General features: G+C 54.3%; 3 protein-coding genes across 5 annotated transcripts in view; 2 read left to right on the forward strand and 1 right to left on the reverse strand.

The window, feature by feature from the left end:
* Nucleotides 1–2246, forward strand: part of TM9SF1 (transmembrane 9 superfamily member 1) — a 7607-nt gene extending 5361 nt beyond the window's left edge. The window contains exons 5-6 of one of the 2 annotated variants that reach the window (XM_021718429.1): nucleotides 721–994; nucleotides 1579–2245. In XM_021718429.1, the coding sequence (XP_021574104.1) occupies nucleotides 721–994; nucleotides 1579–1972 (668 nt within the window). In that variant the 3' untranslated portion in view covers nucleotides 1973–2245. Of the gene's footprint in view, nucleotides 1–720; nucleotides 995–1578 lie in introns of both variants that reach the window. The other variant, XM_008069731.2, reaches the window with a different exon arrangement.
* A 283-nt stretch (nucleotides 2247–2529) lies between these two features.
* Nucleotides 2530–12070, forward strand: IPO4 (importin 4). 2 transcript variants are annotated; one of them, XM_008069733.2, is made up of 30 exons: nucleotides 2530–2766; nucleotides 2845–2931; nucleotides 3058–3137; nucleotides 3229–3270; nucleotides 3691–3820; nucleotides 3909–4088; nucleotides 4340–4405; nucleotides 4509–4610; nucleotides 4697–4780; nucleotides 5318–5482; nucleotides 5583–5636; nucleotides 5794–5903; nucleotides 6179–6287; nucleotides 6453–6582; nucleotides 6786–6899; nucleotides 7003–7116; nucleotides 7325–7445; nucleotides 7642–7753; nucleotides 7859–7974; nucleotides 8091–8168; nucleotides 8259–8316; nucleotides 8416–8521; nucleotides 8604–8797; nucleotides 8939–8989; nucleotides 9644–9769; nucleotides 9884–10092; nucleotides 10205–10337; nucleotides 10433–10537; nucleotides 11509–11578; nucleotides 11720–12070. In XM_008069733.2, exons 1-30 carry the CDS (start codon nucleotides 2698–2700, stop codon nucleotides 11848–11850), a joined length of 3246 nt encoding a protein of 1081 aa, XP_008067924.1. In that variant the 5' UTR covers nucleotides 2530–2697; the 3' UTR covers nucleotides 11851–12070. The 2 variants fall into 2 exon arrangements, with proteins under 2 accessions (XP_008067924.1, XP_008067925.1); XM_008069734.1 differs by having other exon boundaries at nucleotides 2698–2766; nucleotides 3090–3137.
* Nucleotides 12071–12110: 40 nt separating this feature from the next.
* The window catches only part of REC8 (REC8 meiotic recombination protein), a 7745-nt gene continuing 2854 nt past the window's right edge, over nucleotides 12111–17001 (reverse strand). The window contains exons 7-19 of the mRNA XM_008069732.2: nucleotides 16324–16403; nucleotides 16003–16087; nucleotides 15800–15830; nucleotides 15631–15722; nucleotides 15409–15458; nucleotides 14950–15081; nucleotides 14202–14268; nucleotides 13929–14095; nucleotides 13714–13762; nucleotides 13094–13160; nucleotides 12828–12959; nucleotides 12352–12458; nucleotides 12111–12262 (exon numbers count right to left, since the gene is read on the reverse strand). Of these exons, the coding sequence (XP_008067923.1) occupies nucleotides 12177–12262; nucleotides 12352–12458; nucleotides 12828–12959; nucleotides 13094–13160; nucleotides 13714–13762; nucleotides 13929–14095; nucleotides 14202–14268; nucleotides 14950–15081; nucleotides 15409–15458; nucleotides 15631–15722; nucleotides 15800–15830; nucleotides 16003–16087; nucleotides 16324–16403 (1145 nt within the window). The 3' untranslated portion in view covers nucleotides 12111–12176. The remainder of the gene's footprint in view (nucleotides 12263–12351; nucleotides 12459–12827; nucleotides 12960–13093; nucleotides 13161–13713; nucleotides 13763–13928; nucleotides 14096–14201; nucleotides 14269–14949; nucleotides 15082–15408; nucleotides 15459–15630; nucleotides 15723–15799; nucleotides 15831–16002; nucleotides 16088–16323; nucleotides 16404–17001) is intronic.

The raw sequence follows: 17001 nt of genomic DNA on the forward strand, positions 1-17001 counted from the left end.
TTTATTTTTTTTTTTTTTTGAGTCGGAGTCTCACCCTGTTGTCCAGGCTGGAGTGCAATGGCATGCTCACAGCTACCGCAGCCTGGACCTACTGGGTTCAGGCAACCCTTTCACCTCAGCCTTCCAAGTAGTTGAAACTACAGGTACACGCCACCATACCCAGCTAATTTTTGGATTTATTGTAGAGATGAGGTCTTGCCATGTTGCATAGGCTAGGCTTGAGCCCCTGGGCTCAGGCAGTCTTCCTATCTTCACTTCCCAAAGTGTGCGACTACAGGCCTGAGCCACCATGCCCATCTTGAAACCATCTTGCTCCCAATCCCAGGTGTCTGATTTATATGCCATTACATTTATATTTGAACCAGGGCTTTCTGAAAACAGGGTGTTAATCCAGTGCTAGGAATTACCAATGCCAAGGCAAGATACCCCTGGAGGCAGGTGGATTTGTGTAACTCTTAGATCATTATTTACCAATTATTTTGATCCTTGATGACACTAGGTAGGCATGGGGGTGGTTGGTAAGATAAGGAGCAAAGAACAACGGGATATGAAAGGGTAGAGGTGAAGGCATTCGACTCTGCATGGACATCCAGTAATATAAGTCTGCTGTTAGAGTGGAGGGCTGCTTCACCCATCTCCCCTCTAGGTCCGGTGTGAGTGAGTGCCCTCAGGGATGTAGCTCCTAGTGTTGACCCTCCCTCCGGGGGCCCATCCCTGCAGTGCCTTTCTTCCTGACGTGGAGTGTGGTGAACTCGGTGCATTGGGCCAATGGTTCAACACAGGCTCTGCCAGCCACGACCATCCTGCTACTTCTGACGGTTTGGCTGCTGGTGGGCTTTCCCCTCACCGTCATTGGAGGTATCTTCGGGAAGAACAACGCTAGCCCCTTTGATGCACCTTGTCGCACCAAGAACATCGCCCGGGAGATCCCACCCCAGCCCTGGTACAAGTCTACTCTCATCCACATGACTGTTGGAGGCTTCCTGCCTTTCAGGTATCCTCCCTTTATTCCACGATCATCACTCTGATTCCTGACCTCAACTCTTCCTGTCCCCACTCATCCAGTACCCTTACCCAACTTCAGTGATAATCCCCAGCTCAGCTGTACCATTCAGGCAGAGATCATTAAATGGTTCCTCCTATCCCCAAGCAGGACTGAGTTTGAGTAGGTTCAGATATGAGTGTTTCATATCTTGTAAAGTTCTCCAGAGGAACTGTTCCCTTTACCTTCGTAGTTTCTGACTTTAATGTCTATGGGCATCATGTGGGGCCTAAAGCCCATATGACTATTCATTTAATGTGTTGAGTACCTCATTGTGCCAGGCAAATACAGTAGAAAAGAAAATAGACAAGATACCTGCCCTCAATCTATCTGGGAAGATGTTCTTGAAACGAGAGCGGCTAATCATAGGCAAAAAAGTCTCCATGAAGCTAAGAAATCTGGGGCAGAGAGTGGAATGGACTCACTTTCTACCAGTGGCCCAGCAACATGGGAGGGTGGGGGCTAGATTTTGGCCCAGCCACTGTGCTGACAGTTCACAGCCCTTTAACGCTGTGTATCATCTCTTCTCTTCACAGTGCCATCTCTGTGGAGCTGTACTACATCTTTGCCACAGTATGGGGTCGGGAGCAGTACACTTTGTATGGCATCCTCTTCTTTGTCTTCGCCATCCTGCTGAGTGTGGGGGCTTGCATCTCCATTGCACTCACCTACTTCCAGTTGTCTGGGGAGGATTACCGCTGGTGGTGGCGATCAGTACTAAGTGTTGGCTCCACTGGCCTCTTCATCTTCCTCTACTCGGTTTTCTACTATGCCCGGCGCTCCAACATGTCTGGGGTGGTACAGACAGTAGAGTTCTTTGGCTACTCCTTACTCACTGGTTATGTCTTCTTCCTCATGCTGGGCACCATCTCCTTTTTTTCTTCCCTAAAGTTCATTCGTTATATATATGTAAACCTCAAGATGGACTGAGTTCTGGATGGCAGAACTATTGCTCTTTTCTCCCTTTCTTCACCCCTCCACTGAGCTCTCCCACCAGCTTCTCTTTTGATTGAGTGACTCAATTGTGTGATGGCATTGTTGCCTTCCCCTTTGCCCTTTGGGCTGCTTTTCCCAGAGAGGGCCTGCAAATTATAAATCTCTATTATATAAGGAGTATATATTTGAACTTTTTAAGTTGCCTTTAGCTTTTGGTCCTGATTTTTCTTTTTACAATTATCGAAATAAAATTTATTAAGAAAAAGGATGCTGTAGTTGTAGGTTGTCTCAAACTCCTGGCCTCAAGCGATTCTGCTGCCTCAGTTTTCCAAAATGTTGGGATTACAGGCGTGAATCATCGCGCCTGGTTGTTGGAGGTTGTGGTCTCGATGTTGGAACTCGAGCGTTAAGGGCACAGTCCCTTTAAAAAAAAAAAAAAAAGTCGAGTTGGCCGCCGAATTGCAGGAAACTCGAGTTCTCCAATGAATCTTGGGAACTCTCGGCGTGGGGAACCTACATTGCCAAGGCCCTGTTTCCATGGTCCAGCCGGTGCTCATCCTAACGGAAGTGGCGAAGCGGGAGCTTTGTGGGAAGTGAGTTAAGTCTCCGCGGCGACCCGAGGGGCACGCGACAACGCCCTTTCCGCCGGAAGTGGGTGTCAGCCTCCACGTGCTGTCCCTCCCCCGACCCGGCCCCGTAACGGCGGCTCCGCAGCTACCATGGAGCCCGCCGGGCTGGAGCAGCTCCTACGGGAGCTTCTGCTGCCGGACACCGAGCGCATCCGCCGGGTACGCGACAGGCGGGGACGGCCAGGGCGGGCGGGAGGTGCGAGAAAGGCCCTACTCTGACCCCCAATCTCCCTCCAGGCCACCGAGCAGCTCCAGATCGCTCTTCGGGACCCCGCCGCCTTGCCGGCGCTTTGCGACCTGCTGGTCTCCGCGGCCGACCCTCAGGTGAGGCCCCTTGCTCTCCTCTCCCAGCTTCCCACAGTACGCCACTGGTCAATCCCCAGCATCCCCCCTGCGGCCCGCTCAACGCTTTCCTTCCCAGGCCCCCACATGCCTGCTTCCTCGCCCTAGATCCGCCAGTTTGCGGCTGTGCTGACCCGCAGACGACTGAGCACCCGCTGGCGACGGCTAGCCGCAGAGCTCCGGGAGAGGTGGGCTGGGCCTGGGGCGGGGCGGGGCCAGGGCAGGCTGAGGCTGCTCTTGTGCATACCGGGTACCACACCTCTGCTATCTGTGTTCCAGCCTTAAGTCTCTGATCCTGACGGCCCTGCAGAAAGAAACAGAGTAAGTACCTACCGCCTCCTCTGGGGCTCTGACTAGACTGAGACTATCTCTGGGTTTTTGTCTTCTCTTTCAGCTCCTAGCTGGGACCTGGGGGTCAAGAATTTCAGACCAAGGGTGGAGTGAGAATTCTAAGGCTGTGTTGAAGGCTAAAGTTCTTGAGAATAGGTGATGATGATCTGCGAAACCCAAGTCAGAAGAATTAGGGTGAAATTCAGGCAGAGTGAGACTGAACTCACCAGATTATGTACCCACAATGCTGCTGGGCTTTCTTTGAGCTACTGTCTCATTTTCCCCCACTTAGCAAAGACTCTGTACCCACATCTCCTGAAGTTTTCTCTCCTGGCCACCCTATCAAGGCTGGGCCACTGTGTGCAGGGGGATGTACTGGAGGGTGATTGGGGAGATCTCTTCTGTTTACAGGCACTGTGTGAGCCTCGGTCTGGCCCAGCTCTCAGCCACCATTTTTCGAAAGGAAGGCTTGGAAGCCTGGCCTCAGCTCATGCAGCTGCTTCAGCACAGTACCCACAGCCCCTCCATCCCTGAAAGAGAGGTACCATCATATGGTTGGCAGGAGGGAGGGACCAAGAGGCTGTATGGAATATGTAAGCTTTTCTTGCATATCCCCTACTCCTGAACAGATGGGGCTCTTGCTGTTGAGTGTGGTGGTGACCACCCAGCCCGAGGCTTTCCAGCCTCACCACCAGGAGCTTCTTCGCCTTCTGAATGAGACTCTTAGTGAGGTATCCTCACCTGGGCTGCTCTTCTACTCTCTGCGCACTCTGACCACCATGGCCCCCTACCTCAGCACTGAAGACGTGGTGAGATGTAGACCCTCACCTCCCTGGGCCTTCATGTCTTTACCTTTAAAGGTTACAGAGCTGCTTTGGAGTTTTCAGTCTGCCTGTTGCCTTTCCTAACAATTGGGAGGGGATGCTGTAGGTGGCTGGGCCTAGCTGGTATGCCTGGGCTCCTCCTCAGAATTCAGACTGTGAGAAAGCTGCCAGCTTCTGGGGCTTGATATTAGGCTGCATCATACTTTCTGTGGTTCAGCTCATCCTGTGTCCCCCAGCCTCTTGCTCGGATGTTGGTGCCCAAGCTCATCGTGGCTGTGCAGGCTCTGATCCCCATAGATGAGGTGAGGACAAGTGGGCAGGATTCCGTTGGAAGGAGAGTGAGAAGCACCCAGCCTGGTCCACTGACATAGAGCATGGTAACCCTATGACTTGTTTGTCTGTCAGGCAAAGGCCTGTGAAGCTCTGGAGGCCTTGGATGAACTGTTGGAGTCGGAAGTGCCCATCATCACCCCCCACCTCTCTGAGGTCCTCACATTCTGCCTAGAGGTGAGTCTGCAGTGGGCATAGACCCTGCTGCATATTCTGCTGTGAGTTTCCTTGCCTGTCTCTGATTCTCATTAGTCTCTGGGCAGGTGGCTAAGAATGTGGTCCTGGGCAATGCGATACGTGTACGAATTCTCTGCTGCCTCACTTTCTTGGTCAAAGTCAAGAGCAAGGTGAGTGCCTGCTGATGTATATCATCCAATCCCTATCTTCACTCTTCATCTCACTCCTAGGGCTTTTTGTCCATCTGAGGGTATCTAAAGTACTGTGGAGGCTCAAGCCTTGGCCTGGCCTCACCCCCACTCCTGCCTGGGGGATTGAGAATCTCTGTTGGACCCCTTGTGGCCTGGAAGGCTAGAATTTTTTTTTTTTTTTTTTTTGAGTTGGAGTCTCACTCTGTCGCCCAGACTAGAGTACAGTGGCCGCTCCTGGCCACCACTGGGCTCCGGCGATCCTTCCACCTCAGCCTTCCAAGTAGCTGAAACTGCAGGCGCACGCTACCATGCCCGGCTAATTTTTTGATTTATTGTAGAGATGAGGTCTCGCCAAGTTGCCCAGGCGGGTCTCGAACCCGTGGGCTCAGGCAGTCCACTCACCTCAGCCTCCCAAAGGCATGGGATTACAGGCTGAGCCACCGAGCCTGGCAAGGCTAGAATTTTTAATGTGAGCCAATCTTGGGAGCAGATTCTCAGGGACACTTCTCTGTCAAGGCCTTACTGAAGAATCGTCTCCTGTCACCCCTGCTGCATGCTCTTTTCCCCATTATGGCTGCTGAGCCCCCCCTGGGCCAGTTGGATCCCGAGGACCAGGATTCAGAAGAGGAAGAATTGAAGATTGGGCTGATGGGGGAGACTCCCAAGCACTTTGCTGTACAGGTGAGATATAGGACAGGGGCAGGGGGCAAGGTATTAGGTGGCTGTGGGAGGTTGGGGAGGCAGAGATGAAGTCAAGCAAAGTCTTCCTGTACTATCTTAGGTTGTGGACATGCTGGCACTACACCTGCCCCCTGAGAAGCTCTGTCCCCAGCTGGTAAGTGTGGCTCCGTCCTTCTGGTGTCCCTATTCCCAGGTGTGCCTAGCCTCTTAAAGCCAAGGATATTTGGACCTTGGGAGGTATGAAAGGCCTGGTGCCACAGAAATAGGCAACTCTTGCTGGGGTTTCAGGAGAGTGCCATGTGCTCCCCTAGATGCCCATGCTGGAGGAAGCTTTGCGGAGTGAGAACCCATACCAGCGCAAGGCTGGGTTCCTGGTGCTGGCTGTGCTGTCCGATGGAGCTGGTGACCACATCAGGCAGAGGTGCCTATGCCCCCATCTGGGGTGAGAGTACACCATGGGAGGAGAACCATAGTAGTCCTGGTTTACACTTGTTCAAGTGTATTATCGATAGCACCCCCCCCCATTCTCAAAAGTGTCCTGGTTTGGAACATAAATGAAGTGGCCTCCCAGTTATAGGGATCGGAGGGTGGTGTCCACTAACTGGTGAGAGAAAGTCTTGTTTTTTTCCCAGGGGTCAGCCTAGGGCTCTTAGGTCCTGCCCTTCAGACTATGTCTTCTCCTCCTGTCCCATCCAGACTGCTGACCCCACTGCTGCAGATTGTGTGCAAAGGCCTGGAGGACCCCTCGCAAGTTGTACGCAATGCTGCACTTTTTGCCCTGGGCCAGTTCTCAGAGAATCTACAGGTCAGCAAGGCTGAATGTGGGCAGCTGCCACTTGAGAGTCCCCTGACCATGCCAGGGACCAGCTTCCCCTCAGCTTTCATCTCCAAGAATCCCTGCTGCCATTGGCACTCAAGTGTGTGCCCTGTGGGTGAACCTGACTCAGGTCCCGCTTGCTCCTACCCCCAGCCCCACATCAGCAGCTATTCAGGGGAGGTGATGCCGCTGCTCCTCACCTCCCTGAAGTCGGTGCCTCCAGGACATACACACCACCTAGCCAAGGCCTGCTATGCCCTGGAGAATTTCGTGGAGAACCTAGGTAGTGATGGCAATGGGGAGTGCGGGGCAGGGGCTGAAGGCTACAGCTTTGGCTAAGAGGGCCGGATGTACATCTTCTCAATTGCTACCTGTGGTGCACAAAGGGGTGTGGTGAGGCAACAGGGAGGGTCAGCCCAGAGGGAGGTGGGTATGCAGAAAGTAGGAGATTTGTGTTGGTTGGTAGAGGAGTATCCTTTCCCACAGGGCCCAAAGTGCAGTCCTACCTTCCGGAGCTCATGGAGTGCATGCTGCAGCCTCTGAGGAACCCCAGCAGCCCACGGGCCAAAGAGCTGGCAGTGAGCGTCCTGGGGGCCATTGGTGAGGAGAGAGGCAGGAAGCAGAGGCACAGGCTTACCCAGAGTCCCCTCTAGCAGGTGGTCCCTGCCCCTTCCCACTCTGACTCTGTCCTTCCATCCTGCAGCCACAGCTGCTCAGGCCTCCCTGCTGCCCTACTTCCCCACCATCATGGAGCACCTGCGGGAATTCCTGTTGACAGGCCGTGAGGACCTTCAGCCTGTGCAGATCCAGAGCCTGGGTGAGTGAGGGGCTCCCAGTACTAATTAAGGGCCAGTGCTTGCCTGGTGTTCACAGAAATCGCCTCTAGGGCAGCACAGGTGTTTTCCTTCTCATCAGACGAGGCATTCTTCATGCTGCACCTAGGGTAGGGTGGGATTTTTTAATTCCTCTTGGCTGCCACCTGTGGGCCCCTATCCTACCTCCTAATGGAGCCCTTGCCCCCACAGAGACACTGGGGATACTGGCACGAGCAGTGGGGGAACCCATGAGGCCCCTGGCTGAGGAATGCTGCCAGCTCGGGCTGGGCCTCTGCGACCAGGTAGACGACCCTGACTTGCGGCGCTGCACGTGAGTGACCCCTCACCCTGCCCCTACCCTCTTCCCTGTCCCTGTTCCCCACCCCTTCTGCCCACCCACCGGATCCACAGTACCTACCCCAGACCCCAGTTCTTTGGTATTGTTTGGTAGCCAGGTTTCCCTGGGCTCCCCCATCCTGTTTGCCTAAAGCAGGCAGGACCGTACAGCTTCTGTCTACTTCAACCAGGTACAGCCTGTTTGCAGCCTTATCAGGGCTGATGGGTGAAGGCCTGGCTCCCTATTTGCCACAGATCACCACACTCATGCTGCTGTCACTGCGTTCTACTGAGGGCATTGTGGTGAGCAGTGGGTGGCTGGGCCAGTTGGGCAAGGCCAGCCTTGCAATGGGATTTATTTCCTGGGCCCAGCTGAGCCCATATCCCTGTTGTGCCTCCTCCGTCCAGCTTCAGTATGACGGATGTGGCTCCTTCCTTCTGTTTGCCGATGAGAGTGATGGAGAGGAAGAGGAGGAGCTCATGGATGAGGATGTGGAAGAAGAGGATGACTCAGAGATCTCAGGGTGCGAAGGGGTACTATTCTGGTTAGAGGAATCTAAACTTTGATTTTGAACAAGGACCTAGTGCCAGATCTGCTCCTCTTGGTGCCTGATCACCACTGCCTCCCACCTTACTCTAGGTGTAGTGTGGAGAATGCCTTCTTCGATGAGAAGGAAGATACCTGTGCTGCCCTAGGGGAGATCTCTGTGAACACCAAGTGAGTATCAGCCCTTCGGTGGCACTGGGGACATCCCCTACCCCCACTGCCCCGGGACCCCTTTCCTCACGGCCATGTGTCTCTCCACAGTGTGGCCTTCCTTCCGTACATGGAAAGTGTCTTTGAAGAAGTATTCAAACTGCTGGAGGTGAGTGGGCTGATGGACAGAGTGGGTGGGGTCCTTGGGCTGGGAGCCCTTGTTCACCCTGCACACAGCAAGCACATCCTGTTCCTCTTCATTCCACAGTGTCCTCACGTGAACGTGCGGAAGGCAGCCCATGAGGCTCTGGGTCAGTTCTGCTGTGCACTGCACAAGGCCTGTCAGAGCTGCCCCTCAGAATCCAACACTGCTGGTGAGAAGGGGAGGCCAGGCCAGACTGGGGGCTCTGGGGTGGGGCAGGGCCTGACCAGGGCTTCAGCCCCCAATGTCCCCAGCATTGCAGGCCGCCCTGGCCCGGGTGGTGCCATCCTACATGCAGGCAGTGAATGGGGAGCGGGAGCGCCAGGTGGTGATGGCCGTACTGGAGGCCCTGACGGGGGTGCTGCGCAACTGTGGGACCCTCACACTGCACCCCCCTGGGCGCCTTGCCGAGCTCTGTGGCATAATCAAGGCCGTGCTGCAAAGGAAGGTGAGCGGGGCAGGTGGGTTTTGGGAAGCAGAGGTGCGGGGCTCCAGGTGGGCAATAGAGGTTCCGAGTCTAGCTCTGTCCCCACCCTTTGCCCCCATGAAATGAGAAGCTCGGGCTAAGCTGAGCTACTTCTTCTTGTAGACAGCCTGTCAAGACACTGACGAGGATGAAGAGGAGGAGGATGATGATCAGGTGAGAGCTACAGATGCTACAGAAAACTGGGACGAAGTGTTCGTAGGGGAGGGGTGGACGGTGTACTTAGGCTTGGCCTGGGGCAGCCAGGGCCACTAAAAGGGATTGGTAGCCGGGCTCGGTGGCTCAGCCTGTAATCCCACACCTTTGGGAGGCTGAGGTGAGTGGATTGCCTGAGGCCGTGGGTTCGAGACCCGCCTGGGCAGCGAGACCTCATCTCTACAATAAATCAAAAAATCAGCCGGGCGTGGTAGCGCACGCCTATAATTCCAGCTACTCGGAAGGCTGAGGTGGAAGGATCGCTGGAGCCCAGCAGGTCGAGGCTGCGGTGGCTGGGAGCGGCCACTGCACTCTAGTCTGGGCGACAGAGTGAGACTCCAACTCAAAAAAAAAAAAAAAAGCGATTGGTAATGGCCAGAATGATGCAGCTGTGAACCCATTAAGCCAGTGGGAGGTCAGGGGGGATGAGCAGTGTGAACTGGGGTAGGCTGGAAGGGAAAGGTGAGAGCAGGAGGGCTGGGGAAGAAGCCCAACCTGAGAGGGTCGAGCCCTGTCAACCAAGAGCAGTCCCAGGGACCCCCTGCAGCCAGTGCAGGTGGAGCATGGTCAAGAGATGTGCAGTCACGGAGCTGGCCCTAGTGCTTTACTCCACAGGCTGAATATGACGCCATGTTGCTAGAGCATGCTGGAGAGGCCATTCCTGCCCTGGCGGCTGCAGCTGGGGGAGATACCTTTGCCCCCTTCTTTGCTGGCTTCCTGCCATTATTGCTATGCAAGACGGTGAGTATCTATCCTCTGGCTTCAAACCCTAATCCAGCTATGCACCGAGTACCCAACCCAGCCTTTATCCTAGTCCCAGGCCGATTGGCACTCCTCTCTGCCCTCCGCTAACAGAAACAGGGCTGCACAGTGGCAGAGAAGTCCTTTGCAGTGGGGACTTTGGCAGAGTCCATTCAGGGCCTGGGTGCTGCCTCGGCCCAGTTTGTGTCTCGGCTGATTCCTGTGCTGTTGAGCACCGCTCGGGAGGCAGACCCTGAGGTGCGAAGCAATGCCATCTTTGGTTTGGGTGTGCTGGCCGAGCATGGGGGCCGCCCTGCCCAGGAGTATCCTCAGCTTGCAGGAGGGGAGGGGCGTGGGGTTGGGAGAGTATCCCTAGAGCTCTGGGGTGGACAAGGTCTACCCTGTGTGTGTGGCCCTTCCTTGACTGTGGACCAGATACTTCCCCAAGCTGCTGGGCCTTCTTTTGCCCCTCCTGGCACGGGAACGACATGATCGTGTCCGTGACAACATCTGTGGGGCACTCACCCGCCTTCTGATAGCCAGTCCCACGAGGAAACCAGAGCCCCAGGTGAGGGGTTGGAGGAGGGGGATCGGGGGGGCCTGGAAGCCAAAGAGAATGGTGGAGAGGCAGGGCAGGTTGGTCTGAGGCATCTGTGTGTCCAGGTGCTGGCGGCTCTGCTGCACGCGCTGCCACTGAAGGAGGACTTGGAGGAATGGGTCACCATAGGGCGCCTCTTCAGCTTCCTGTACCAGAGCAGTCCTGACCAGGTAAGCTATATGCTGGCAGCCCTGAAGGGAGCTTGCTGCTCCAGTCTCAGTGGTAGGCAGGAGTGGTGTCAATTGCAGCTGTACAGTGTGACAGTTTATTGGGGGTTTTTTGTTTTGAGCAATCTGTCACCCAGGCTGGAGTGCAGTGGCATGCTCACGGCCACCATAGCCTCAACCTGCTGGACTCAGGTGATCCTTCGCCTCAGGCTTCCAAGTAGCTGGAACCTCAGGCACCTGCCACCATGCCCAGCTAATTTTTTTATTTATTATATAGACAAGGTCTCGCCATGTTGCTCAGGCTAGTCACAAACCCCTGAGCTCAGGCAAACCTCTCATTTCCGCCTCCCAAAGTGCTGGGATTACAGGTGTGAGCCACCATGCTCGGCTAGGGTGACAGTTTTGGCTGTCCTTCACACTCTGCTCTTTTTTTTTTTGTCTGCAAGGATTGGCAGCCTCTCTTCTCTTCACATGGCATTTTTCCTTAGGGATCTCCATTTTTACCCTCTTGTCTGTGCCAAAAAGTTGCCAGCAGTTGCAGCTTTTGTAGACTAATTTCTTAGACCAGGGCTCTTTCAAACTGTTTATGGAACCCTGGGTACATCGGGGCCACCACACCACACATTTCAGTAAGAGAAGCTCTGCATTCTGAAGAGATTTTGCCTGTATTATGTAGCTAGTTTTGGACTCATATCCCAGTGTTTGTGTCACATTCATCTTACAACTGTAAAGATTATTGTATGGGTGGAGCTCTTGGGTGTCCAGACTTCTTTTGGTCTTGAGGCCATGACTTTAATCATCTTGCCACACATCCCCGCCAAAAAAATTATTACCACCACCATGTTTTATTAGTTCTTCTCATGTTCATTTGTCTTGCATGCCTGTCAAACAGCCCTGGTAGGCGACTCTGCCTCTCCTTGGTTCCAACCACCCAGGCTGCTACTGCCCCTGTGTCAGCCATTCTTTCCCCACAGGTTATAGATGTGGCTCCTGAGCTCTTGCGCATCTGCAGCCTCATTCTGGCTGACAACAAGATCCCACCAGGTGAGGGAGGGTGGCAGTCATGGGCAGGGCTAGGGGGAGGCCGGGAGCAGCATGGCTCAGAAGGCCTGGGGCAGCAAGGGTTTATTTAAGGAGCCCAGTCCTTCAAGGACCCAGGACCTCTCTTTCTTCCTCTCCACCCAGACACCAAGGCTGCACTATTGCTGCTCCTGACCTTCCTGGCCAAACAGCACGCCGACAGTTTCCATGCAGCACTGGGCTCGCTGCCTGCTGACAAGGCTCAGGAGCTTCAGGTTGTGCTGGGCCTCACTTAGACTGCAAGCTGCAGCTGGGCCAGTGAACAGAGCCTGCCCAGACCCTGAAACCACCTCTCAGCCCAGTTCCAGCTCACGTTTTACCAAAGATTCTGGGCTTCATATCCATTTGAAATCAGCCCTGCTTGCTGCCTCACAGGGGTGTCCCTGAGGCTAGATCTGTTACAAATGGAGTCATGACATCATCTGTAATAAAAACAGTTTGTTTTCTGTTTGAACAGTAACTTTCAAGGCAAGGTTAGAGATGCACACAGGTCCCGGTGAGGCAGGACGTGGTTTATTTAATGAAGCTGGTCTTCTGGCAGCTTTGTAAATGAGTTCCAGCCTCAGTAGAATCTGGGTCCTGGCTGGATCAGGAGGCGCCCATATGGCTTCTCTTGTTCCACATGAAGGATTTGCTGTGCCGAGAGCACTAGTCAAGAGGGGAGGAGAGGAATCCCCAGATTAGCCACTGGTGTGTGTCCCCAGCCCACACGCACACATACACATGCCCACACTCACCAAGGAGCAGGTAGAAGACTCGAGCAGCCATCCTGCGGGGGCTGAGAGGCAACACCAGGCTGCTGAAGTCGGGTTCCCTGTTAGCCTGCAGCTCCAGTGCCACTGCCCTGTGAGGATCAAGAACAGTTAGCTGGCTGGGTTTGGTGGCTCAGCCTGAATCCCAGCACTTTGGGAGGCCGAGCCAAGTGGACGGCCTAAGCCCACAGGTTCAAGACCAGCCTAGGCAACTTGGCAATACCTCGAGACTCTGCAGTAAATAAATAAGCCAGGCATGGTAGCACACACCTGTAGTTCCAGCTTAAATAAATAAATAAGCAAGCAAGACGTGGTAGCACACGCCTGTAGTTCCAGCTACTTGGGGTGGCCGTGAGTATGCCACTGTGTTCCAGCCTGGGCGACGGAGTGAGACTCCCAACTCAAAAAAAAAAAAAAAGGAACAGCTGAGGCCTATGTACACCCCCACCCCTCCCTGGTACCTGTGCACGGCTTCCAGTGAGAGCAGCTCAGGTTCTGGGGGCAGCTCCAAAGGCATCTCCATGGGCACCTCGGGGAGTTCAGGCACCACAGGCAATGCAGGAAGCTCTGGCTGCTCTGCTTCAGTCCAGGCCCTAGGAGAGTATGGGAGTCAGAGCAGAGAAGGCGGCAGCTGTGACAGTGACCAGGGGCCTACCTATCCTAGAAGCCATTTTCTCCACCTGGCCAGGGCTGTGGGCCCCCAGCTCCCACAAAGCTGGCTGCTTACCACCGTTCTTCTGGCGGGATGAGGATGGTGCGGGATTTCTCCTCTTCTGCTGCTTCTAGGGAGAGCTCTGTTGTGGAGAGAAAGGTGCTGAGAGAGCTTCTGCATGGCTCTAAGCAGTCAGAACCTCGCGGCAACCTGGTTTAAGTAGATGTCAGAGCCATGCAGTGACTTTTTTGTTGTTTTGTTTTTATGATTTATTGTAGAGATGAGGTTTTGTCAAGTTGCCCAAGCTGGTCTTGAACCCGCAGGCTCAGGCAGTCCTCTCACCTTGGCCTCCCAAAGTGCTGCAATTATGGGCGTGACAAGACCAGCTTGAGCAACATAACAGTGAAACCTCGTCTCTACAAAATTTTTTAAAAATTAGGCATGGTGATGCTGAGGTGGAAAGATCACCTGAGCCCAGGAGGTCAAGGCTGCTGTGAGCCATACTCCAGTCTGGGGAACAGTGAGACCCTGACAAAAAAAACAGGTGGAGAACTGAATTGAATCTGCACTTCCTTGTGCCATACATACTGGCTCTGATAAAAGCAGCTTCGCAGCTAGGGCAGTTTTTAGAGTAGTTTCCTGGGACAGTAGTTAGGGTGGTGGTTTCTACTGCCCACTCTTCTCTAGGTGCTTACCTGAAGACAGCAAGAGGGGACCACTAGGCTCCTGGGCTTCCCTCAGGACCTGTGGGTGGGAAAAGAACTAAGACCCCAAGCATGCAGGGCTTGGGCCTAAGAAGGCACAAGGCCAGTGAGCTTGTGCCACTGGCTCTCATGACAGGAAAAGGCAGCCTGCTGGGGCTCCAGCAAAGCAGAGCTGGGCTTTGCAGGAAGTAGTGTGATGCAGTTACCTCGATGTCACTAGGAGTTTCCATCTTTCTCCTTTCCTCCTCGGCTACTAACTCCCTCTCAGCAGCCTCCTCTTCAGCCTCTGGGGGCAGCCTTCGCCTGAGAACTCTTGGGGGTAGCTGGGCACAGCGGGTCCAGAAAGCCAGTAGTTCTGGGGGTAGCCGGGCAGCTGAAGGCAAGGGGGCGGTGGGAACAGGATTTGAGGTGTGAGAAACACCAAGAGTGAGGAATCTGGGTTCTGAGGATATGACATGACCGCGTTTTGCCATTCTTACAGTGAGTTGGGGTTCGGAGCAACTCTGCAGGGCTTGTGATGGTCCTCTCAGGAGGCTGTACCTTTGGCTGCATGGAGAAAGACCAAAAGCCCCAAGATGAAGGGGCCCACTTCTCAGTAACTCCACGCCTTTTCTTTTGAGTTGGAGTCTCACTCTGTCACCCAGGTTGGAGTGCAGTGACATGCTCACAGTCACTGCAGCCTTGACCTGCTGGGCTCAGGAGATCCTTCCACATCAGCCTTCCAAGTAGCTGGAACTACAGGCACGTGCCACCATGCCTGGCTAATTTTTGTTTATTTATTGTAGAGACAAGGCCTTGCCAAGTTGCCCAGGCTGGTCTTGAACCCGTGGGCTCAGGCAATCCTCTTGCCTCTGCCTCCCAAAGTACTGGGATTACAGGTGTGAGCCACCACACCAGTGAGTCCCTGCACCTCCTTATGGTGCATTGTTCCAGGACCTCTGGACTTCCCCTCTCTCAGGCTCATGGCCCTCCTGCCCTGTTCATTGCTAAAAGATGGGTTTCTTAACCTGTGTGCCCATGGGTATGTCAGCTGAGGTCACTACAGGAGCATGAAAGGTTGTGTATATGCAAACCCACATCATGTACACTTTCTGGGGACGGAGAGGGGTTTTCATCAAACTCCCAGGGCTCCACCCCTACCCCAGGAGTTTAGAAGACCCAGCCTCCACCTGCCCCAGGTCATCCCCGCCTCCCTCCATCCCCCAGCGGAGCCTGGGCTGCACTCACACACTCCCAGCAGTGGGCTCTGGTTTGCAGTTGTTCCTGGAATTTCTCCCGGGAGATCTGAGTCGTCTTGTCCCAGAACAGTAATTGGCGGCGGCGGCGGCGGCGAACAGGAGATGGAACAACCGGGAGCCTCTTCTGCTGAGTGGGAAGGGGAGGTGAGGGCAAGGCTACCCATTACTCTTCCTGTCATGCTGGTGACTGCTAACAGGGCCCCACACTCCACCTCTAGAGGCACATGGGGAAAAGCCTTGGGAAGGGCCTCCAGGCACTTGTGTAACTCACACAAGGGTACCCATCAGAGAAGTGCAGGCCAGACAATGGGGTATGGAAAGGGTCTATACCAATATGCACAAAGGCCCATGTAAGCTAGCCATGGTCCTGGGCTTGGTAAGGCAGCTCTGGGAGGGGAGGGCAAAGAGGAGGAGGAGGAGGTGGCAGCTTAGAAGGGCTACTACTCACCTCTGGGCTGGGCGGGGCTGGCAGACGCAGCTCTGGTGGGGGAGTCACCTCTGCAACAACACCGGAGATCATGGCTCTGTCCCATAAGCCCCTTCGCCCTTGCAGCCACCAGAGCAGGAAGCTGCAGGGTTCCCCCTTCAGCAAGTTGGAATACAGGGTCCTTGTCTGCAGCAGTGTACCTGTGCTCCCAGGAAAGCCACCTGGGGAATGGTGGGCACTCACCCATGACGGGGGCTTCAGGCTCCCAGCCTGGCAGCTTCAGCTCCTCAGGACCCAGGACCAGGCCTGGAAGTAGCTCTCCTGTCACTTCCACCCTGAGGGATGGGCAAGAGTAATTAGGACATCCTTCCCAGCACTGACCCCCTACCGTTCTAGAGATTTCTGCTCTTACTCTGCAGGAGCTGGAGGCGAGAGTGGGGGGACTGCAGCCACACCCTCTGGGGCCCGGAGCTCCTCCTTGACCTCTGCAGAGAGAAGATCAGAACTCAGAGGGCAGAAAAGAAGAGATGACAGGACTGCTCAGTCCCAGACTGCCCATGCCAGAGGTCTGACCATCCAGTGCTGGGCGGACCCTAGGCCGCAGGAGAGGCCTGCCTTCCTCTAACAAGATAGCTTCGTCTTCTTCTGCAATCAACAGGTCCAAATCGCGGCGAGTAACCTCTGGGAGATCCTGCTCACCCTGTCAAGAGAGGAAGACCAAGGTCACAAGACTCAATTTCATTTCTGAAAAAGGCAAGTGGATTCAGTAGAGTGGATCTGAGAGGCACACCACGGGGCCAGGTAGGAGGAAGTTCACGGAGTGCCCAAGTGCAAGGAATGGGGGAAATGGAGATAGAGTAAGCAGAACTCTGGGACCAGAGACAAGTAGATGCAAGGGGCTGGGCCTCAAGCCCTGTATACAGGGGGATGGCTCACCTCAATCTGCAGCATTTGTATGGGCTCTGCTTCCTGGAGGGTGATGACCTCAGGAGGCAGCACAGTGACCAGAATCCTCTCTGGAAGGGCAGGGGAGTCATATTAGCCCCTCTGCTCTTTTCTAAGTTCCCACACCCATGCAGTGAGGCAAAAAGCATGGATTCTAGAGTGAAATCAACCTGGATCCTAGTCAGATCCAGGCCAGTCATGGGCAACTGACCCTGGTATACTCCTTACCCACTGTAAGCCTCACTTTCCTCATCTGTAAAATGGGGATAAGAAATCTGACCTCAGCCGGGTGTATGGCTTATGCCTGTAAGTAATCCCAACACTTTGGGAGGCAGAGGTGAGAGGATTTTTTGAGTCCAGGGGTTCAAGATCAGCCTGGGTAACTTGGCGAGACCTTAACTCTATAATAAATCAAAAAAATTAGCCAGACGTGGTGGTAGCTGCCAGCTACTTAGAAAACTGAGACAGAAGGATCACCTGAGCCCAGCAGGTCAAGGCTGTGGTGGCTGTAAACAGCATGCCACTGCATTCCAGCCTGGGTGACAGAGAGATTCTGACTCAAAAAAAAAAAAAAATCTGACATCATAGGACTCTCATGAGGCAGTGATGAGGTTATACACATAAAGAGCCCTTCATATGGTCTGGCTTTTTTTTTTTTTTTTTTTTGGT

The sequence above is a fragment of the Carlito syrichta genome, unplaced genomic scaffold (assembly GCF_000164805.1).
Source record: "Carlito syrichta isolate Samal-C Ts95f unplaced genomic scaffold, Tarsius_syrichta-2.0.1 Scaffold312194, whole genome shotgun sequence".
Lineage (NCBI taxonomy): Eukaryota > Metazoa > Chordata > Mammalia > Primates > Tarsiidae > Carlito > Carlito syrichta.

Bases quoted from the DNA above. Each gene is read 5' to 3' on its own strand.
- IPO4 (XM_008069733.2), top strand. From the start codon at position 2,698: ATGGAGCCCGCCGGGCTGGAGCAGCTCCTACGGGAGCTTCTGCTGCCG. The intron at 8,990-9,643 runs GTGAGAGCTACA...TTTACTCCACAG, and splicing joins AGGAGGAGGATGATGATCAG to GCTGAATATGACGCCATGTT. The intron at 10,338-10,432 runs GTGAGGGGTTGG...CTGTGTGTCCAG, and splicing joins CGAGGAAACCAGAGCCCCAG to GTGCTGGCGGCTCTGCTGCA.